Source organism: Berghia stephanieae, chromosome 12 (assembly GCF_034508935.2).
Source record: "Berghia stephanieae isolate SIO BIC M18660-M18661 chromosome 12, UCSD_Bste_1.3, whole genome shotgun sequence".
Classification (NCBI taxonomy): domain Eukaryota; kingdom Metazoa; phylum Mollusca; class Gastropoda; order Nudibranchia; family Aeolidiidae; genus Berghia; species Berghia stephanieae.
In genome coordinates, this window is record NC_088371.1 from 25,821,996 (window position 1) to 25,846,327 (window position 24,332).

Sequence of the window (24,332 nt, forward strand, 5' to 3'; positions counted from 1 at the left end):
ACATAACAGAGAGGTGACTTAGAAACAAACAAAAATAAATCATCTCCCATAAATCAAACATTCGACTGTTTCCCTTTCAGCCAAGGACAAAGACAGAGCAACTCATAAAACAGATATAGGGGGACAGAAGACACAGGAAGAGACCTCCTGCCAACCATGAGAGGTCAGAAGTGTCCACCCAGATTATGTGGACTCCACTGTATGAAAGAAAGAGACAAATATATGTAATATTATAGTCTTTATATTCAAATACAAGTCTCTCAAATCCAAACATCTCCATTTCTAGCATTTAAGTTTCTTTTGATCAGAAAGCTCGTCCTTCGAATAGCTATTGATTTAAAATGACCCTCATCTTATCAAAAACTCTCAAACTTGGGACTTCGAGAAAGTTCCAGAATTGAGAATATAAATAAGCTGGATAGTCATTAAAAGTGAAACACTTAGATAAATTCTTTTTTTTATTTTTAATGTAACAAATTTTTATAAAAACCTGGACATTTACATAACAAAATATGAAAGTGAACAAAAATGTGATGACACCCAAAAGGTCAAATTTTTTCAGGTGAATTTAAGTAAGATGAAAAATGGGATGATTTGTGTTGAATGCTTTTATCGATTGCAAGACACATTAGCATATTATATTCAACTCTCCACCCATAGCACAATTTGAATAAAAAATATTCAAATGCTCTTAAATGTGACCCCTCACCACAAAACGGTATTAAGTCGGGATGATTAAGATGCTAAAAATGGAATTTGTAGCCAGAAATAGCATGCTTACGTTGAGTTTATATGCTTTATAGAGGAGAAGGGGAATATCATATTTTACTGTGCTAAATACCAACGTTTCATATTTTTGAACAGCTTGATTATAATTTGACTTTTTAGTATCTGGTCCATCCCGACATAATAGCGTTTTTAGACGAGGGGTCACAAATGTATGGTTAGAAAGCTTCATAACAGTACATAATAAGAGCACTTTGTAATCACAAAATTAATTTTTTCTAAACAAACAAACAATAAAAAAAAGAAAAAAAGAATCAGCAGTGTGTAAATCCAACAACAAGAAAAAGTTATGATTTTTTTAAAAACGGAAGCCAATCACAGGTATGTCATTCTGGTTATAAATATAAATTGTGAAGAAACGTTTGTTTTGTTTGTCTTTAACTCTCTCCTAACCAATCATTTTCAATATGTTTCCAAAATGTCACGCTTACCAAGCAGAACAAAAATGATTTTTTAAACTCAAACAAGCTCTCTATAAAACAACTTTATGTTCTTATTGATTAAACAACAAAGATCATTCTTCAAAGTTTGTGATGTACAAAATAAATCTGAAAAAGGAAAAAATGTATATTGTGTCGTAACAAATGTGACAATTTTACTGTAGGTGGTAAGAAGAGGGTTAATTGTCTCCTCACCAACTATAAGAAAATCGGCACATCCGTTACGATACAGCCAACATTTTGCTCTTTCAGATTATTTTTACACATTACAAAATTTGAAGACATATTTTTCTATAGTTATGAGAACTTAATGCTGTCTTTTAAATAATGTTTTGAGAAACAAAATTATGTACCTATATCGTGTAGATATTCATTTTGAGTTGGAGTATGAGGTTTCTGGGAAAATCCGGAAAATGGTCGTGAGGAGAGAGTTAAGGGTTTTTCTACGCTTGAGACAAATTCAGGTCATTCCTGTAAAAAGATAAATAATGGGATAGTCAAAAAATTATAGAATTACAATTAAAACCAAACGAGAAACAATAAGGCAAAAGTGAATTGGTTCAAATAGGAATGGATGAAGATTCCAAGAGTACTCTATCAGTGCTTACTTAGTTTGAGATCACCTAAAAATCTCATCCAGACACCAGCATAGGATCCCACTTACAGGAATACACTCAAATGTTTATAAACCATTATATACATTCAAAACAAATAAAATGTAACAGTAATAACAAAGAGATGATTTACAAGGGGAAAAAATATCATCTCCCAAAACAAACACTATACAATTGACTATTTCCCTCTCAGACAAGGACTCCCGCTAGGGCCAGGACAAACCCAAGCAATCCTGACCACAATATTTAAAAAACAAACCAACAAACCCGATAAGATATGTAAAGCATTGTGTGTCATTCTGGTATCATGTCAGAATAAACTGTAACTAGACGAAGAAAATTGAGTTTAACCCTAGAGGTTTCAGAGCCGATTCCACTCCAAAAAAAAATTATTTTTTTTTGAAGACCAAACTTTTGTCAGAATTTATTTATTTATATTTTCTTTATTTTTAAGGGTTTTACTACGCTTGCAACACATGGAGGTCATATCAGCGCCAATAAAAAGGAAGAAAATGGGATAGTAAAAAGTTCTAGAATTACAGTTAAAGCACCTAAGAAAAGGTAAGACAAAGGGGAATTGGTTCAAATAAGAAACAGGAGTAGATTCCAAGAGCACAGGTTCAAAGTACTTAGTTTGAGATCACTAAAAGTCTCATCCAGAGACAAGCAAAGGTCCCCACTAAGAGGAATACTCTCAAATGTTTACAAATCATATTTAATAAATAAACAATACATATTACAGTGGATAACAGAGAGATGATTTACAAGGAAAAAAAATTCTCCCAAAACTAACTATATACATTTGACTGTTTCCCTCTCAGCTAGGATATCCGGCCAGGGCCAGGACAAAACCAAGTAATCTCATTCCAAGACAAAGACAGAAATCAAGTTGTTTGTTTGTTTGTTTTTAAGGGTTTTACGGCGCTTGCAACACATTTAGGACATATCAGCGCCAGTATAAAGGAAGAAAATGGATAGTAAAAAGTTCTAGAATTACAATTAAAGCACCCAAGAAAAGGTAAGACAAAGGGGAACTGGGAACAAATAGGGATCAGATGTAGATTCCAAGAGCATATACTTAGTTTGAGATCACCTATAAGTCTCATCCGGACACAAGCACAAAACCAACAGAGAGGAATACTCAAATGCTTACATTATACACTAAAAATAACAAAAATAATAATACATAACAGAGAGATGATTTACAAGGAAAAAAATATCATCTCCCAAAACAATAACTATGCATTTGACTGTTTCCCTCCCAGCCAAGACTCCAACCAGGGCCAGGACAAAATCAAGTAACCTCATTTCAAGACAAAGACAGAAAGCATGTTGGAAAACGGATACAAGGGGATATAAGACACAGTATGGACCTCCCTGTCCGCTTTGGGAGGTCAGGATCCGCACCCAGTTGTCAGAATTTGACGAGTTGCTTCCATTTCATGAGGCAAAAGATTAGCACCTGAGATGCTATCTCTATCTTCTCTAGAGGTTTGTCTCAACACAGTTACTAATCTCTTGCTGAGAACGATGGACAGATCATACAGTACATTGAGGTGACTTAAAATCGGCCCTAGACAGCTGTAGGGTTAAAGCCAAATTAATCAGAATAAGGAATTTTTCTTCTTTTTAAAATTTTTTTTGAAGTCAAAGAAACTTCTTCAATATGACGGCGTGCCCTCATTCCGAAACTCAAATCAAGGTCATAAAATATGAACTAAATGCACATATTTAAATATCAAATTTGGAAAGGATACATAATCAAATAGATAATATTCAATCACAGCCATTTAAAAAAATATATAATTTTAACAGTTTTGATAATTTACCTTTCTTCACAAAAAATAAATATATATATAGGCACTTTATCCGGAAGAGTGTGCTCATTAAAAATAATCCGAATATGTATTAGAGGAGATAATAATAATAAATAATAGTAATAAAGTATTCTTCTGTAGCACTAAATGCACTTTACAATATACTTAACAAACCATAAACACACCCACACCATGCAAAACAGACACATACAACAGTCACACACACAAACTATGCTTTCAATAACTGTTAAGTCTCCTAATCTCTTATATACCATTCAGAGAAAATTGCTATTTTTCTGGTCGTTTATTTAGTGAAGAAAGAAGAAAATGTCTCTCCTGTTTGTCTTCTAGAACAATACTGTGACTGTGAGTGTTGTATAATGTCAGCTTTTCCCTGGTGATTCCGAGGTGACCAGTAAATCAATATTGGAAGGGAATTTGATCTTCTTTTATACCTCAGAGTTGCTTAGTAGGTTTTGAAAGGTCCTTAATTTCTTAATTTGATTTTTTTTTTTTAATGAAGCAACTCAAATGTCTTCATTCTCGTCCTCTTGTATTCAATGTATGTGTTGTTTGATGCAAGCAAGGGTTCACAGCGTAAGATGCGTACCCTGGTGAAGAATAGAGGTATTAAAATTGTCCCAACTATCAGGAGCCACTGTGGTGTAATGGTAGCTTCATCTGACCGGTAATCAGAAAGTCTGAGGTTTGATCCCCAGTTGAGGTTGACTGATTTTTTGGGATGGATTTTTTTCTTGTATTTTTCTTTCTTGCTTTGTCTGGCACCTTTCATACACTTAACATAACTTGTTCAGATCTTTTTTTTTTTTTTGGAAGTAAGTCATCTCCATAAATGAAAAATATAACTTAATTAAAGCATATTATCACAAATGTGACTCAATACCTCTAAACGGTATTCTTTCTGCGTGTATCAGATGCCGATAATTTTTGTTTGTTTGTTTGTTGCTTTAGGTCTCTTCCAACACAATTGAGGTTATATGAGAGACCGCTGAAACAAAAAAACAAGCAATATAACAAAAATAGTACAAATGTAAATCAAAATCATAACCTAAAGATATCATAAGCTAAATTATAAATAACCAAGAACAAACAGGCAGAAGATTTACAGAAAAAAAATATCCCCTGTCAAAAATACAATCACAAACCAAAGAAGCAGGATAGGCTAGTAAAGAGAAAAAGAAACGACATCACTATCGGATCGTACACCCATGTGAACATCATAGGTATATGATTCAAGGGTGATGCTCCCATCTAACCACCCGCATGCCGATAATTAAATATATAGCCAGAATCATGGAACTTGGGTTATATTTACTTGTTTTGTTGTAGAGAAAGATCATAATATCTTCAAGAGCAAATAATTAGTCTAATATTTCTGATAGTTTTCTGCATCTGGGTTACCCCAGCATAATAATACTAGACTACTAGGTTGTAGAAAAAAACTAGAATCCGACTAATTTTGACTTCCAAAAATTCTGTATGTATACAGATTAAATTTGTACAAGTGACAGGTTGTAGAGAAAAAAAATCTAAGCACGACCAATTTTGGCTTCCAAAAACTCTGTATATGTACAGATTAAACTTGCACAAGTGACAGATTGTAGAAAAAAATCCGAATATGACTAATTTTGGCTTTCAAAAATTCTGTATGTGTATGGATTAAACTTGTACAAGTGACAGATTGTAGAAAAACCTGTACAATTGACAGGTAAGCACTACAGCCTTTGTTCCCATCAAGGACCAAGAGCAATAAGCACAAGCTGTTTGACTAAAAAAGTGTAGGATTATAAATCCTGGATAGCCTAACCATAAGGTAAACATATTATACAAATTTTAATCAACGAAGCATTAAAAAAAAAAAAATCAACTATTGTATCTGTATCCTAGCTCTCATTAATTATTTCTTGTTCCCCAACAAGGTAAAAGGGGAAAGTATAACAAACTAGCATATAAAAGGGAATGGGTAGCGAGAAGTTTGATGACATTTTTAAATAACAGACTTATTTGTTTTAATTGAAGACGCAGAATGGTTCCATTATTGTCAATATCAATAAGAATATTTATATTTATGATTTCTTGGACAGAAAAAAAAAAATCTTAAAATTTTTTGAATGTCTGAAATTGTTCAGATTAACACAGATGCATTCTGATTAAGCAGTAGAAATTATATAGCCTAAATTCTGTTCCCATTCATCTGTTTCTCCGATAAAAAAAAAGCATTTATTATGACAGTATGGGCCAGATGTCAAAAACTTATAATACAATTAAAATGATAAGAAATGTGAAATTTTGGTTTCTATCCCTTGTATAAACCATATCTCGTGCCCTCGATAAAACATATAAACGTAACCCAAGTCTCATATTTGCAGATTCTCAAAATTTTTAACATCATAATCAGTCCAACATTTTGTTTGTTTTTAAGGGTTTTACGGCGCTTCCAACACATTTAGGTCATATCAGCGCAGTAAAAATGAAGAAAATTGGATAGTAAAAACAATCTAGATGTACAATTAAAAGGAGTTGAGGAAAAAGTAAGACAAAGGGGAATTGGTTCAAATAGGGAACAGAAGTAGATTCCAAGAGCACACTATCAGTGTACTTAGTTTAAGATCGCCTATAATTTCTTCACCCATAAACCAGCACAAGATCCCACTAAGAGGAATACACTCAAATGTTTATAAATCATATGTTAAAAATAAAAATAAAAACAGTACATAACAGAGAGATAATTTACAAGGAAAAAAATATCATCTCCCAAAACTGTAACTATACATTCGACTGTTTCCCTCCCAGCCAAGGACTCCGGCCAGAGTCAGAACAAAACTAAGTAATCTCATTCCAAGACAAAGACAGAAAGCAATTGGAAAACAGATATAGGGGGATAGAAGACACAGCAAGTACCTCCCTGCCCACTATGGGAGGTCGTGAACCCCGTCCAGCAGTCCAACATGATACTGTTTCTGGTCGTTGAGTCACAATGAACAACTACCAACATTAAGAGGGTGGAAATACCAAATCGCAGATCTTAATTTCAGTATCCCTTTCTGTCCTTACAACATATGGAGGAAACTCTCCCGATTGTGACTTATAGTCTGACAAATACTTCAGCTGGTGCCAGTCGTCTTTTGTTTTTGACAGGAAGTAGGTCCAGCAATTCTTGGATTGGGCTGGCAAGATCTCATGGCCGTCTTTGTCCTCTGTCAAGGCGATGGCGACTTCCTGTCGTAGATAAAGGCGTGGATGATATTCAAATCTATCCAGATATTCTAGCATCTTATCGTCGACACTGTACAGCTCACCTCGGACTCTCTGGGAGGAAAAATAATATTTTTAATAATAATTATAAATATTTAACATTTCCTTGGATTCATCAAGCTATATTATTGGCAAAATTGAAGGGCAAGTGGACTGTTATGCATTATATGCAAAATGGGGGATTTTGCAAGATGAGTAGAGTAATGGATAATGTCAATGGGCGTTTCTAAAGGTTTAGTTTTTATTATTTTATCAGCACTGTTAGTAAATATCATAGGTGTAGTACACTGGCAAAACATATTATTTGCATTTCGACCAAAATTCTTAAAAAGAACAAACTTTGGGATAAATGATACAGTGGAATCTGCATATAGTCAACACTCTAAAACTCAACTCTGATATCAGGATTTCACTGTATTGATAAACTAAGATAACATCCAATACCTTTCAAAAATCTCTTAAGCAAGATTAAGATTTAAAATGTTTGAGGAGTTGGTTGTTCTGATTGATCTGTATTTGAGCAGAATTAAAAAGTGCTTTTCCCCAGTGTACGCCAGGCTCGCCCTAGTGTCACAAAATAATGTAAACAATTTTATCGGCCCAGCCCACCGTTCAATACCTTCAAATGTCGCAATAACATGTAAACAACTTTGTTGGTCCAGCCCACCGTTAAATAAGAAATCTCAACGAATTCAGTGATCACAGATTGTAAGTCTTCCATATGACATTGTGTCGACCTGTCATTGAATTTTTTACAAATGTACACACGTGATGAATCATTGCTCCGTATCCATCAGAAGAAAAAAAAATACTCACTCCACTGTCACTGGGGGGGGGGGGGGGGGGGGTATTGTGTGCATGTGGGGGGGGAGGTCCATGTTGATATTAGCAATGGTCTAATATTGTGGTGAGTTCATGTGGGGTCAGATCACCCCAGAGACTGGATCAGAGGATTCTCCCAACATCAGTGGGGAAGCAAAATGACCACTAAGGAGCATTACAATGGTCAGACTGTATGTCTGAGATGAAGCCTCGTCATTTTTAACTTTTGGAATATTTTGTGCTGCCAGATTTAATTCTCCATTAAACTTTTCAAAATTTCAATTCATTGAATCTTCAATTGACGACTTTTTTTACGAGCATGGATGCAAATTTACGGCCATTTACCTTTACGACCAAGAGGTCAAATTTACGACTACGACCTTGCTGGACACCCTGGCTTTAGGTGTGGACTTCTGACTTCATTTGAATGCAGCTTTGGTCTGACCACTAAGGAATCACTATGACAAAATTTAAATATTATTTAGTTGCGATTTCATCAGATACTCACATAGGCATCTGTTGGTATTGTGCGTGTAACACTACAAAGAGCACGGGCAAAACTCGGGAGAACAGCTGGAAGCATGAAAAAGTGGGAGCTGGCCGAGACTAGCTTGTGTACATGTGGATGCCCAGAGTAGACGATGAAACACATCCGTAGAGAATGTCAGGTCGGGCCCGGCTGCACTGACCATGACCTAAGAGTCTGCTCCCCAGATGCTATAGAGTGGGTTCGGTATTGGAGTGACTAGCTATGACGATGATAGGCATCTGTGACAGAGCAAAAGTAATGAAAGTGACAACGTAATTTCCTTAAACAAAACTCACCTGTCCCAGTCCCTCGACTTTCATCATGAACGGAACATTGAAACGAGTGGCCACCACCAATGGGTATTTATCCTTTGTTTCCCCACATCCCAGGAACTCTGCAGTTCCTTTGTCTTTATTAAGCATCTCTTGATGATTCGGTTCTCCTCGCTTCAAAGTTCCATATGTGAATACAAGGTGGAATGAATTTCCAGACATTTTGATGACTGCAAATAAATGATCAATAAATAAACAAATGAATCAATCAATCAACCATTCGACCAATCAAAAAACAAAATAATGAATTAATTAATAGGGTAAATAAAACTAATAAACGAAAAGCGAAAAATATTTTAAAATAATAATTCACCAAGCCAATCTGAATCAGAAAGCTGAGTCCCTAACACATTATTAAAAGCATGGAAAGCGGCAATTGCATGAAATAGCAAACAACTGCCAGATGGCTATGTACATAGCTAATTCGGCCAAAATGGCCACAAAGAATTGTGTATCTATTGTTAATTGTTTTATTGGGGGGTTTTTTTAATTACAAATTTTTTCAATGTTTATTCGATTTTTTGTTCATCAAATCGGATGCAATTTTCAAGGGAGTCATAGTTTCAGTAGTGTTTAGCCATGTGAAGTTTCATGTAGCCACTTTCGAAATCGGAATTGGCTAATCTGACAGCACTGCTTACATAAAGGGTAAGGCATAAGTTGATTTTGATGATCAGTCATCCCGGTCCTCTAGAAAACACAATCATGAAGCCAAATATTTTGCCTTCCATCATCTTTTCTTTGCGTATTTGCATATAAAGAAGAATTCACTAAACTTAAAGAACCACAACATCATAATCAACTCCAGCCACTAATACAATCACCACCACGACAAGACCATTACCACCACCACTACTACAACAACCATTACATCATTACATCATCATTCCTCCCAAGACTACTGCACCCGACACCACCACATCATCATCATCAATCCTACCATTTCTACTACTCTTCAGTTGAACATGCATGCTTTCCCTTTTTTTTTTTGGGTGCAATCTTAGAATGAGTAATTTGTATATTTTTGCATATTTTGCTCTGCTTTACATGAATATTTGCTTAATCCTGATGCATATTATTTTTCATTTTTAAAATATATAGAACTGCTTAGAACTGCGAGGTTATTGCCCCCTCAGTCGGTGGCAGCCTGATGAACTCTCATTGTCACATAATTAGGTTATAGTATCATATTATAGTAATCGAGTACATTGGGTGGATTAAAAAGTGGAAATAATAAACGGTTATGATTTAGATGTTCAAGGAGACAAGACGTGTTTGTTGACTCTGTCATTGAGTTAATAATATATAAGCCCAAAATATGACATGGTGTCAGAAGTGAACGTTATTCCCAAATGGATTACCATTCATTAGAGGAATATTTATACAGTTAAGTAATTTGTATTAGATAAATATATATTTTTTAATTCATTATTTGTCATACCCATCCCAGCTTCATAAGAGGTTAAATAGGTCACTCAACTATTTAAAGGATGCCTAAGTTTAACCAGCCAAATGAACTTAATTTTCAAAAGCCTGCATGGCAGGATTGGAAAGAGCGTTTTTCTAGATTTCGACTAGCAACGAAATTAAATAAAGATGAGGGGATAATACAAGTCCCTTGATCTACGCAATGGGACAAGAGGCAGAAAAGATTTTCAAGTCTTTTACATTTGAAAACGAAGAGGAGAAGGATGACTACGATGTCGTTCATGCTAAATTTGAGGAATATTTCATCCCAAAGATAAATGTTATTTTTGAAAGAGCTAAATTCCACAAGAGAAATCAACAGGACAACGAATCCATTGAAGAATTTGTTAGGTCGCTGTATGAATTATCAGAACACTGTAACTTCAATGACAGAAACACGCAAATAAGAGACAGATTGGTCATAGGAATTCAAGATAAACATCTATGTGAAAAGCTTCAATTGAAAGAAGACTTAACCCTTGAAAAGGCCATTGAAATTTCGAGAAACCACTAATTACGAATTAATTAAACAACAAAACTCAGAATGTCTAACCAGAGAAGTTGAGGCTATGAGCCTACGGAAAAAGCACCGGGAAGCACTGCCAATGAATGCGCAGATAGATTGCAGGAGACAAGGAGTATTCAGAAATCAAAATACTCAGAGAAACAATAAAAACAATTTTCCGTCCACAAGAGATAGGGGAGAGCCAATGTTATGCGGACGATGCGGAACAGTTCATCAGGCGAGAGCTTGTCCGGCTTATGGAAAAATTTGTTTGAAGTGTAAAAAGAAAAATCATTTCGCACGAAGATGTAAAAATACAAAGGATATCGCAGCGACATGTATCGATACCAAAATACAAGAGGACAACTTCTTAGGGTCAGTTCGCGACAAGGAGAGAGGTGAACTTGCGTGGAGTGTGAAATTATCAATCAACGCCAAGCTTGTCAACTTCAAAATTGACACGGGGGCAGACTTATCAATTATGCCAAGACACATGTTCAAGACCTTAAACTTGAAAAAGATACTTCACGAGACTGATAATATATTGCAAAGTCCCGCAGGTAGATTAAAACAATCAGATTTTTTGTGCAGTCTGTCACGTACAACACCAACCATTATAATCTCAGATTTTTGTTGTTGACACAGAAAGTCCACATTGCCTCTTGAGCCGCGAGGATTCAGAGAGACTTAAGTTGGTAACACGAATAAACGAAATCCAAATTCCTAGAACTGTCTTCGCCGCCACAGGGATAATGAAAACACAACCCGTAAAATTGAGTTAAATGATAATGCAGTGCCGCATGTAACAACTGTACCAAGGCGTATACCAATTCCATTATTGGAAAAGGTGAAAAAGGAATTAGAAAGAATGAGTAGCATGGGGAAAATTGAAGAAATTACAGAGCTAACGGAATGGTGTGCACCCATTGTTGTTGTTCCAAAACCTGGAAGTGATCGAATTCGACTTTGCGTCGATTTGACTAAGTTAAATAAAGCAGTCAAAAGAGAAAGATTTACACTACGTACTGTAGATGACATTGCTCACAAGTTATCAGGAGCAAAGTATTTTAGCCGCATTGATTGCGCCTCTGGATTTTGGCAAATACCGTTAGAGGAAACGAGCGCAAAACAACTTTTAATACACCTTATGGCAGATATTACTTCAAAGTCTTACCATTTGGTATCACCAGCGCAAGTGAGATTTTTCAGAGAAAAATGAAAGAGCTTATAAAAGACTGTGGAGGCTCAGATTGTTTTATTGATGATGTCATTATTTTTAGACGGACAGAAGAGGAACATGACAAAAGATTGCATGAAGTCTGTCACAAACCGCTTGTTGCCCGTGCTAGGTGAGCAATGATGCTTGTTTCCTGTTATGTTACCTTTGCGTGTCCGGTTATTTCGCCTTAAGTATTCAGTGTTGTTTTTTTTGTTTGTTTTCTTTTGTTGGAAAAACGTCGTTGATGAATATTAAATAGTCACCTTAATGACATTAGGATAGAGTGGCGCCGTTATGGGAGATAGAGAGATAGCGTGGCAGGGAGACTAGTCCCGTGACTATAGAGTAAAAAGTTTTCTTTAGTCCCGTAACTATTGAATAAGAAAGTTTTCTTAAAAGTTCCGGAAACCGGGTAGTTCGTTATCGGACTTTGGTGGAAACCTGACACTTTTGAGAATTGACTAAATAATAGAATGTCTTGACTGATCCTGAGTTACGTTAATTTATTGTCTATGACCATGGGTTGGGTAGACGAAGTTTTATTAAATAGAAGAGAGTTTTACCAATTTTAGTCAGTCCATCACGATAGCCTCAACAGAGCAGAGACATGCTAGGTCCTCTCTGAGACTCTCAAAAGTCATTCCATTTTGTAGAAATTCACTTGGCTTGGAAATTAATATTAACTTTGTATATTAACCGCCAGTGAAATTTCATTATTTGACGGCTCTATTAATGGTGTGTTTCCATTGATTAATTGTGATTTTAATGATAGTTTATTCTATAAGTTTGATTTATGATGTACGATCATCAGCAGTGAATTTCCATGTGTACTATTATTGTGTATTTCTTCAGATTTCAAATATTAAGATATTTTAATATCGTGCTTGAAGTTTAAGGATAACAGAAGTAAAGATTGATTAAAGAATAAAAGTTATCTACACTTATTTAATCTCTGTCGTAAATAAATATTGAAATATTAATTTTGAGATAATTAAGAGTAATCGTCAATCTCTCTAGAATGAAATGATGTGCTAAGAAAAGTCTCACTTATGTATAAGTATGGCACAGGATTAAGTGTGAATATAGGATCATTTTATTAATCATGTATCTCTTTCTATACAGAATAGAGTCGGTAAGCCCCGGCTATAAACCCAGACCTGATACCAATAACATTTGTTCATTATATTGAGAAACATTTTGGTTCTCTATTTATCGGGAAAACAATTTAATAAAAAAACATTTCCAACCTGGACTTAAAATAAAGTGCAAATAACAATTGAAAGAACTTGTGACAGAAAAAGTGAACTGTGAACATGTTTGGACTCCTATAGATAATATAATACAGAAAGACCGATAATGTGGTCAAGAATATCATCTTCACCTTCATCATCATTCACCATTCATTGCATGTCTGCGCATTAAGTAAGATAAGGGGCTCCAACCTGTAGATTATTATTTGCATCATCACCATCATGCATCATCATCATTTTTGATATTTTCTTATATGTTGTCACACATATAATTTGAATATTATTCTTTCTTTCCTTTTATTTTTCTTTAGATTTGTAATAAACAGTTATAAAATTATAATTCAATTGTCTTGCGATGTGCATTTAGTTTTATGTGTCGTGTGGAACCATCTTTAATGTCTCAAACCTGGGGTAAATAGCCACCGTACTCTGGCTTTGGGATCGTCACGTAGGTCAGTACCTTTGCCTGCACCTACATTGTGACAAAGTCCTTAAAGAAATTGAAAAGTCAGGGCTGAAACTAAATAAAGAAAAATGCAAATTTAAGAGGACAGAAATAAAATTTTTAGGATTTAAAATAAACAAAGACGGCATGACACCTGATGATGAGAAAATCAGGGCAGTACAAGAATTAAGTTATCCAAAGAATGTATCGGAACTTAAAAGTATCCTGGGAATCATCAATTTCCTAGGAAGGCACTTACCAAACTTATCGACAACCTTAAAACCTTTATATGATTTACTGAAGAAGACTGCCACATGGTACTGGGGACCTCAACAAGTAGAGGCTCTTAACAAAGTCAAGTCGATAATTACGAATGCACCAGTGCTTGCTTTCTATGATCCTCTAAAACCAACTATTGTCACAGCCGATAGCAGCTCATACGGAATGGGAGGAGCGCTACTTCATAAACATGGAGACGAAATATGACCAGTCGCATACTGCTCTCGAACGCTTACTCCTACAGAAAGAGGATATGCGCAAATAGAGAAGGAAACGTTAGCCGCTGTATGGGCGTGTGAAAAGTTTTCCAGATTTTTAATAGGCTGAATTCATTTGGATTAAATTACAAGATCAAGACCAAGATATTATATTTTTAACTTAAAAGGGGAGATGTCACATAATTAGGTTATAGTATCATATTAGAGTAATCAAGTACATTGGGTGGATTAAAAAGTGGAAATAATAAACGGTTATGATTTAGATGTTCAAGCAGACAAGACGTGTTTGTTGACTCTGTCATTGATTTAATAATATATAAGCCCACAATATGACACTCATAGCAACTGCAGAATGATGCGTGCATATATTACAAAATTTGTCTTGCATGTATGTAATTATGTGCCTTTCGTGTATGTTGCACTAATAGAGTGACACCTAACACAACATTAGATATTGCTCTAATACAAATAGAGCAACACCTAACATAACACTAATTATCGCTCCAGTATATGGTAAAAACAGAGTCACTAAATAATAAATAGGAAAACAACTATATTCCTTGTTTTTTAAGCTAGCTACTGTGCAACTGACATTAGAAATAACCCCAAAAATGAATGTGTGTGTGTGTGTGTGTGTGTGTGTGCGTGCGAGAGTTCATTAACATCAGTATACTTTTACCATATATTATTATATAATTTTTGGGAGAAATGTTACATTGACTACTTGGATGAGCTAGATGGGACACTAGTATCATAACTGAAAATGACAAAGAGGACTAGGGGAGGCCTTTCGAAAGTAGTATAATTTATAATGTTCTAGTAGGGGTTTGGGAGGGGGGAGAATTTTTTTTTTTAAAAAGTTTTCCCCCTCCCAAACCCCCTACGAGTAGAACATTATAAAAAAAAAAAAAAAAAAGAATACTGGGGATGTAGGAGCTTTCAGAAGGTCTCCCAGGACTCGCCAAGGACGCTACCTTGTAGTACCCCGATGCCCACTTCTGCCCAATCAGATACTATTAATGCCTTCTACGCTAATTCTGTTTTCTGTCTTAGTCTTAGGTAAGGCTGTCATTATTCCCAGACGCCTGTCTGGGGATAATAAAAATTTGTTATCCCCAGACAGGTGTCTGGGGATAACCAATTTTTGTTATCCCCAGACACCTGTCTGAGGATACTATCCCCAGACGCATGTAGCAAGTGGGCAGAAAGAATTTATGCAAAATGCCAAACTAGGCGTGAAAAATACCAAATATTCTGGAAAAAATACAAGTGGTTGTGTCCCAAAACAGTTAATATATCAAGTGATATTTAACACAAGATGAAAGTAAATAGTGATCAAATGTCAAATCCAGCTCTTTTTAAAAAAATATTTAAAGCAAATGGATCAATGAAATTTCTTTTGTTACTTTGATCTGAAAACGTCAAACTGGCAATTCGACTTTTTATTTTCAACCAGGAAGAAAGTTGTTAATCATCAAATCTGTTCATAGTCCACCAACCATTTAAATTTTCATTACCAACCTACCTGTTAACTTTATTGATCATCTCTTGTTTCTATAATTTGCTCATTCTGGCCACAATTTTGGGGACGACCGGCAATAATTTTTATGTCGCGGACGAATTCCTAGGCCATGGTGTTGTTCGCCCCAAAGCCCAAAACCCACACCTGTTATTTTCCTGTCTGCTTCGCACAAGACAATACAATTTAGTATCACACGTCCACAAAACTAGATCCAACAACATATTTTTATTCGAATCAGAGATGAAAATAACTACCAAAACAAGGAAGCAAAAATGGTGGAAATATGTTTAGCTCATATATGAATTTAAAATATTCCGATAGCGGTATGGATAGGCAGCTCAGTGTGGAAGGCCAGCTTTCATTTTACTCCTTTTAGCTGCAGAGATTCGACCCAGTCGCGACCGCCCCCCCCCCCCCCCCCCCCCCCCCCCCACTCACTTTTCTTTCTTTCTTCCCAATTGATATTCATTGTTTTCACTTTTGTTCCGAGTTCCGAGCAAGAGGTTTTTTTTAATCAGTTGAATTTTTTATTTCTCCGATAATATTATTTCATTATTTAATTTGCTCTAGGTCTAACTCTAACCCAGCTTACTTTCCCGGCTAACCATGCCATATGTTTCCAGCTTCTGAGTCTTTGACGATGCCTTAGCAAATTAGCAAAGTCTAGGTAGATTGCAGGATGATGATGGTGAAAAGGAAAGTAGAAATGGAACCTTGATCGAAGAAAAAAGTAGAGGCCGGGTAGGGGGAAAGGGGAAAGGGGGGAAGGGGGGGGGGGGGGGGGGGTGAGAGAAGGGAAAAGGAAAGTGAAAGAGTCGGAGTGTATAAGTATAAGAGTAAGAGGAAAAGAGATTTAAAATCAAAGCAATGAGCGATTTTAAAACGAATTCGTTGGGAGGCCTTCCAATTTCTTGAATTAAACTATTTACCTTTATCTAGATGTCTATACTTACTTTTATATCTCCTCGTCGGTATGTGAGCATGAGAGCCGAAGGTACTTTCGTTTTGGGTTTGTTTCTTCTTTTCGATGGGTCGGCTTTTGTTTCTAAATATAGAACAATCAACAAGTCACATGACCAAATATTATTTTTGTTGTATGTTGTCATCCTTGTCGTCATTGTCACATTCAGTTTTTATTTTCATGGACAATGATCGATGAGATTTATGTGACTTGTGTGTTGTTTTCTGTGGATTGATATTCTAGCCATAGGTATACTGAAGATGGAGACGACATGCGAGATACTGGAGTAATTAACTCTCCTTCAATCTGTGTTTTCACCCATCTTTGGTGCCTTCCCTCTGTCACAGTCACAACAGTCATAGCCACTAAACTACTGAACTGCACTGTTGTTTATTGACTCTGACGTCTGTACTGTACTAAATCGATAAAATATATAAATTACTTGTTGCCCGACTGTGTACGTTGTTCTGTAAGGTAGTGGAACCATCAACTACATTATATTGAAAAAAAAAAAAAAGCTGGGAAAAATTATCTGGCTAATGTTGCTGGTCGTTGATTGAGAAAGATTCATATGTTTGTTTCAAGACCCAAGGTTTTACATGGGGAGAATCTATTGACTTCCCACACTATGACTGATCATGTAAGTGAAAAACGTAGTCATTTATTTTGCATGTTTAATCCTCTCCTTACCAACTATAGGAAAATCATCACATTCGTTAGGATACAACCAACCTTATTCTTATTATTCAAATTTATTTTGTACACCATAAAATTTTAAGAAAATGAACAGTCTGTGAACAGCATGTTTTGCAAAAGAAATTATGATTCGCAAGAACTTTACTGCTTTTATGTCTGAGTGATAAAAAAAAATATTTTTGTGTTAATTGGGTGTGAAGTTTTGGGAAAAATCCTGAAAATGGCTGGTAAGAAGAGGGTTAAAGCAAAGGGTGTCATTATTCCCAGACGCCTGTCTGAGGATAATGAAAATTCGTTATCCCCAGACGGGTGTCTGGGGATAACGAATTTTTATTATCCCAGACAGGTGTCTGGGGATAATCACAGCGTAAAGCATATATAAGGTTTCGAAAAGAGAAAAGAGATGATCTTTGTTTTTTAATCCAGCTAATAAGGTTTTCAGCTGTATGAATTGAATAGGCTACATTGAATCTTGCATACACTGCAGATAAACTCCCCAGGACCAGAAAAGAAGTTTATCTTCTTATCCGAGGTTAATCTTATCCAAAACTCAAGGGGAACAACCCTCCAGTGGACAAACATTTGTTTAATCTATCTATGTTTTTAGTTTTTAACATGTTAATGACAGTTGAATAAAACTATCTATGTAGGTCTACATGCTCATTTTTAATACATTTTTTCCAATTTTGAAAAGTAGCAAAAATCTCTAGGATTGAGTGAGTAAGCTAGAGTGTATCTTAGTTTAGGCCTTTGCAAAATATTGTCACTTTGTCACGCTTTCTTCTCTTGTAGCAGTTCAAGGTCTAAATCAGTCAGTGTCCTTGAAGTCAATGTATTTTGTTATGAATCCAAATTAAGATTATAACCATGCCTATTTCTTCTACAATTCCAGAGAGTGTCCGTTAAAGCAAGTGTTGTTGCCAGCAACACACACACAATTACCCAGCACACATCTGACGTGACATGTGTTGCATTCTCACGTACAACGTTGGCCTCCTGCTCAGCCGACAAAAGTGTCAGGCTCTGGAACGTTAAGGACTTCTCTGAGTTACCAGTATCGCCTTTGCTCGGACACACATTCCCAGTAAGGATTTGGTGTCCAGTCCCAAATTTTGTAATGTTAATGTTGCTGCTCGAAGCTCAAAGAAATAATTAACAATGTGAAATTGAATGTAAGCTTTAATTTAATATACGAAAACAGATAAAATGGACATTTTTAGGTTTCCCCTTTATCAACAAAACAGGATGAATGAAACACTACAGATGAATAAGATAATGTGGTAGTTGTGTTGTTAAGATGAATTGGTTTATTCATCTTAACAACGCTACTACCACATTATCTCATTTGTCTATAAGTGTTTCATTCGTCCTGTTTTGTTGATAAAGGGGAAACCTAAAAACGTCCATTTTATCTGTTTTCGTATATTAAATTAAAGCTTACATTCAATTTCACATTGTTAGTCACACAGATTGATATAATAAGGGAAATGAATTATGTTGCCCATTGCTTGTCAAGTTGTTATATATCATCGTTGATTTCATATATTATTGTAATTGACATTTGATCATATTAATTACATGTAAGATATATATAATTTTATATATTTTGTATGTTTTGTTTTTTTTCAAACAACAAGAAGTAACCAGTGGATTTGGGATAAATCATGATTTTAACACATACAATAGTGTGTCAAATCCTTAATTATTATGCACGGTATTGATACTTAGTTTCTGATGTGATAGTATGTGAAATTTGTTATTACGATGATATGTGAAATAAACTATGATGTTCCGGGAAAATTGAATAAATAGATTATAGCTAGATATATGAGATGTGCCAGTATTTGTTTTAGATTTTATTAAAAAGAAAGAATAATATAAATTTTTAACAAGTCAAAATGTAAAATGTCATAGTTTTGATGATTTTTACTATAAAGTCACTTTTCATTATCTGGATCGCCCTGACATAATGCCAGATTGCAGTGATGCAAAAAAATGAAATTATCATAGATGCCTGATTGGTGGTGATTGCCAAAGTACGTGGCCTGTCTATATTTCGGATTATAAATAAATAAAATTCCCTTTAATCATTGCACAGGGGAAATTTTGTATTTAGAGCCCATTCCAAGGCAAGACTGGAATAAAAGGATGTCATGGTCTGATGAGCACCCAAGAGCACTGCTAATGCTAACTCGACGACATTTATAAAATAAAGATGTGATAAATAAAGCCCCCAGAATTTACTAGTTACTTTAAAAAAGAACAAATGACAATTTGTTTAAGATGATATGAATACAAAGTTGGATTTTAATGAAATGAGACTTCCTATAGATGAATGGTGATCACAGTTACAAATGAAAATAAGTTAATTGATAATATTACATATCTTATACAATCTTGATGAGATGATGATAATGTTAGATATTGCTTTCAGATTTGTGGGGTTTCACTTCCAATCTGAGAGTAGTTGCACTTCTTTTCCGTCAGGGATCTTAGATCTGGTGGAAAGTACCTTGCAATAGACTAGTGTCCTATACAAAGGTAGCAAGCAATTGCTATTGTCCGTTTCACACTATAGAAACCCGGATAAATAGCTCTTAAGGACTACTTTCAGGATTACTTGAGGTATTCTAGCTACCAGAGTCACTATTGTTTTTAAATGCTTGCTGGTGGCTTATTCATTTGAAAACTCTTTTGACAGATCCATTGTTGCTCCTTTTCACCCTTGGGCTCCATTCTGGTGACATGTTCCACGGACGGGACCCTCCGTTTTTGGGATGTGAAATTGGGACAGGAAGTCACCATCTTGATGCACCCCAGCAAGAATGCCATTCGTGTCTGCCAGTTCTCCTGTGATGGGACAATGATGATTACGGGAGGAGATGATGATCTCGCCTGTCTGTGGAACATTCCTGAGAAAAAACTCATCAGGTAAGATGGATGGATTGGTGGGTGAAAGGTAGTGTCAGGCGGTCTCGACCAGTTTAGGTTTCGCAAAACTCGAGACCACTTCCCAGCGGCACCGTGGTTCTCGAAACTAAGAGAGATAACTAAAACAAAAAAGTCAAAATGGCAACTCGCTTTTTGACTTTCCAAGATTTTTCAACAAGAGAAGCCCTACCAGTTATCTCTGTCGTCTATCTGGAATTTATTAAAGTATTTATGTCCTTATTGTTTTTGATCGTTGGCTGAAGAAGGGTTTTGAGCCTGAAACGTTTCGTGTTTGGTATTTTGTTCTTTTTTTTTAAGCTGTTATATTTATTTTTGTATATTACTTTTTAGTGTAAAAGAAGAGAGAGAAAGAAAAAAAAGTTAGCCTTTTTTTTTTTTTACCGCGTTCCACGTTATATATCAACACGTTTGAATAGTCCATAAGAACCATGGAGTTTATCCCAGTTTCTATAGCGTCAAACGGATAGGATAGAACGCTAGTCTATCACAAAGTACTTTTCATCAGATCTTACAGACCCAGCTATCCAATCACTGCTGGGTAGGCAGGAGTGAAGGGGGGGGGGGGAGGGGAGGGGGTTGTCCGAATATCTATACTGCACTCAGGATCGATCCCAGACCCTTTGGTTGTGAATTGAGTGCTCTCTCTCTCAACTGAACTCTATGGACCTACTATCACATTTGAGACAACTTGAAATGGGGTTTGTTTTGTTTTGTTTTGATTTTAAATATTAATCTGGTACTGATTCAGTCACTTCAATGGTACCAGTGAGGACGAAGGGTACTACACACCCTTCTCTACACTCTATCCTAACACAACAATAGGGTACTTCTTTGATGTACCTATTTACTGTATGACTTTTCTCAAGCCTTTCTATTGCCTTTACCGATGCCTCTATCATTTTGTGTTATCTTATAGAACTCTTCAAGGCCACGAGGAGACTGTAACAGCCGCTGCGTTCTCCCCTGATGGAAACTATGCATTGACAGGAAGTTCTGGTGGAGATTACGGTGGGGAATTGTGTATATGGGATGCCAAATATGGACATGGTCGACCTTTGACCCGTGTCAATGAGTGTCACGACCTTGGGGTGTCATGCATTCAATTTTCCCCAACACATGGTGTGGATAAAAGTATGTAGTATGTATGAGTATAGTGTTATGTATGATTTAAAATGATCGTTGTGCGGCTATGTAGTCTTGTGGTATGACACTCGCTTTCGACAACGGTGTTAATGGCCAGGTACTCATTGTACACCTGAGTATGGTGAGAGAATGTGAGTAAAGAGTCTTTTTCAAGAACTCAACTAGGCATCGAGCGAGGCTCGAACCCAGGACCTTCCGATCCGAAAACAAGTGTCATACCACAAGACCACTTGGCCGCACACACCTTTTCAGATTTTTACATTTAGGTAAATTGGAGTCAAGTTTGTCATACGAACCTACAATTTTCCTGTCTTCTCCAAAAGACATACACAATATGCAACCCATCACATCAATTCTGTATTATGTTGGAATGAACTTGACAAAGAAAATTGGTTCTAAATTCAAAATAATCAGATTTAGAAATACGAGTTTGTTTGTTTTTTGGAGTTAATCAAAAGAAGATTTTTTAAACACCACCACTCCTCAATGATAATATTTTCATTTAATCTGATTCTTGTGTTATAACTATTCTAAGTTTAGCATAAATCTTAACTTAAAGCATTGGGTTCAGTGAAAAGCTCACTATCTGTCCGAACCTAGCAAGGATCGGAGTAAATTTCCTCCCCCCCACCCCCTCTTCGCCCACTATGTGTACATAATCTGTAAAAAGCTGTAAATATTTTGGTTGGTACATTTTACATATTTTCTTTGGGGTTTTTTTGACATTTCTTGAGATATTTTGTCATTTTATGCTTTGCTATTAATGTTCATTATCACACCAAAATAAGCATTCAAAAGAGAAAACGATGCTTGATTGGAGTGTTTTTGTATTATATTGATGCTGTGCGCTTGGTTCAAATACTCATTACATCCACCAGCCGGGTATAGCGTACCAGAGCACAAAATTATATTATGTAACCTTGATATAATTAGTGAGAGCTAATCATTAAAATGGGTATCTAAAAACAATAACAAAGAGCTGAATGACGTCAATTTCATTCCGTCTTTATATGCTATATGTGTCAGTGCATGACATAATCAGTCGGAAGGTGGAAATTTTGGATTTGCATTATTTTTTTTTCATTTTCTGAAAGACTATGCTCAACACGGCATATTAATCTTAATTTGAGGTAAATCGGGTGATTTTTCATGAAGTTATGGTCAGATGTATGGGAAAGGTATCCAGCAACTTTTCTCAACTTTCATACTTTTTCAACTTGACAAGCTGTAAAAAGTATTTAGAATTGAAATTACGCTTTGATATTTCCCGAAGATGTACAAAATGGGTTGATTAACTCATTTTTGATAAAAAAATTGACCTTCTAACTAAACTTGACAATATCTTAGTTCAAACCTTTTCACCATCCGACTGATTTTGCCATTCACTGTAAATTATATGAAAAAACATTTTAATCATTTTAGAATATCCTGTTGTCTCAATTTCAGACCAATCAACCAATCATAATCCAAAGAGACAATTTTTGGTGGCAACCGGTGGGAAAGACAACCTGGTCAAACTTTGGATTCTGAACTGTGAAGTCGGATCTCAGAGTAAGTCTTTTCTTCTCTTGTTTATCATTAGTCTGACATCTCTGTGACTAGTAGTAGTAGCAGTAGCGTATGGCTACACCTCCAATTTCGTTTCACCAACCCAGCTTCAAAAGTCTTTCTCCACCCTAAGAACTTTTTCTTAGCCACCTTCAAGTTTAGTTCCTGGGCAGTGGAGGACGATGCTTGTGATTGCTGGTCTCTGGAGCTGCCTGACATTTCCAGCAGGCATCATTGTTTCCAAGTTTCCATCTACACATATTTGATTTAGTTCTGCCGTGTCCTGTTAAGAGGCAATTTGAGGAAACCCAGTCTTTCCTGCCATTTGGAATGCAGGCATTCTCTGTGACTAAAACCATAGGAGGAGGTGACTTCTAACAATGCTAAGTCTCTTTTTCATCGTTCAGAGAAAACTGACATTCTTTGTTATTTATTTAGTGACTTGAAGAGGAAAGTAATAGACCAATATCCTGAATGACTTGAAATTCCAAATTTCCCTGGTGGTTCTAAGGTGTGTAACTGATTGAATCAGAGAGTTATTCATTTTCTTTTTTTAGCAAGACTAAGCGACTTTTGAAAATAAAGCTATACAAGAGTCTGATTTACAACTGTGGAACATGAGCACTAACAAAAAGCGAAGAAGATAAACTAGATGCCTTCGATAGGAAACAGCTCAGGAGAATTCTAAATATCCACTTCCCAACCAAAATAAGTAACAAATCTCTGTACATAAAATACGAAGAAACTCCTCTATCGATTCAAATTTTTAAAAACAATATGGAGACTATTTGGACATGTCTTATGTAGAGACAAAAATATTCCAGCTAATAAGGCAATGGCGTTATGTTTTACACTAAACTGACATAACAAACACAAAGGCAGACCCACAACAAGCATATACACTACGATGAATAAAGACCTCAAGTGCCTAGATGACATACAAGAATAGAGATGCGAAAAGGATTTAGAACACCTGAAATCCATCACAGCAGACCGTCACCAGTGGAAAGAATTTACTCAACAAATCAGAGTCATTAGGCCCATGGAGTCGGAGTTTATCCCAGTTTCTAAAGCATGAATCAGACTATAGCAATTGCTTGCTACTCTTTGGATAGGACACTAGTCTATCACAAAGTTCTTTCTGCCAGATCGAACAGACCCAGCTACCCATTTACTGCTGGGTTGACATGGGGGTCGGAAAGAATCTCGACTGCACCCAGGATTGATATGATCTTGGTCTATTTGCTTGTGAATTGAGTGCTCTACCAACTAAGCTATCGGGGGGGGGGGGGGGCATAAATCGGCAATAAGTGTCTGGAAAATTCATCTTAAAAAGATAAAATGTAAAAATGTGTGAATGAAACAGTGCCAGACAAAGAAGAAAGACAAATCCAAGAAAATGTCATCCCAAATAATGGGGATGGAACCTCAGACCTCCTGATTATCCAAATTCATATTTATTTTTTAAAAAGCCTATTCTTGATTGGGCTAAACATATATAACACTTCACA

The 24,332-nt window shown here is 35.9% G+C and overlaps 2 protein-coding genes across 6 annotated transcripts in view; one reads left to right on the forward strand and one right to left on the reverse strand.

The window, feature by feature from the left end:
* Positions 1-225: 225 nt before the first annotated feature.
* Positions 226-16,557, reverse strand: LOC144958353 (gamma-glutamylaminecyclotransferase C-like). 4 transcript variants are annotated; one of them, XM_078890297.1, is made up of 3 exons: positions 16,475-16,557; positions 8,581-8,786; positions 226-6,987 (listed from the first exon to the last, which is right to left on the reverse strand). In XM_078890297.1, the coding sequence occupies exons 2-3, from the start codon at positions 8,776-8,778 to the stop codon at positions 6,673-6,675; spliced, it is 513 nt and encodes a 170-aa protein (XP_078746423.1). In that variant the 5' UTR covers positions 8,779-8,786; positions 16,475-16,557; the 3' UTR covers positions 226-6,672. The 4 variants fall into 4 exon arrangements, with proteins under 4 accessions (XP_078746423.1, XP_078746421.1, XP_078746425.1 ...); XM_078890295.1 differs by lacking the exon at positions 16,475-16,557 and adding an exon at positions 16,114-16,229; XM_078890299.1 differs by lacking the exon at positions 16,475-16,557 and adding an exon at positions 15,525-15,868.
* A 34-nt stretch (positions 16,558-16,591) lies between these two features.
* The window catches only part of LOC144958349 (WD repeat, SAM and U-box domain-containing protein 1-like), a 32,892-nt gene continuing 25,151 nt past the window's right edge, over positions 16,592-24,332 (forward strand). The window contains exons 1-5 of one of the 2 annotated variants that reach the window (XM_078890292.1): positions 16,592-17,122; positions 18,071-18,262; positions 19,880-20,109; positions 21,047-21,261; positions 22,720-22,824. In XM_078890292.1, coding sequence (XP_078746418.1) covers positions 17,054-17,122; positions 18,071-18,262; positions 19,880-20,109; positions 21,047-21,261; positions 22,720-22,824 — 811 coding nt within the window. In that variant the 5' untranslated portion in view covers positions 16,592-17,053. The remainder of the gene's footprint in view (positions 17,123-18,070; positions 18,263-19,879; positions 20,110-21,046; positions 21,262-22,719; positions 22,825-24,332) is intronic. The other variant, XM_078890291.1, reaches the window with a different exon arrangement.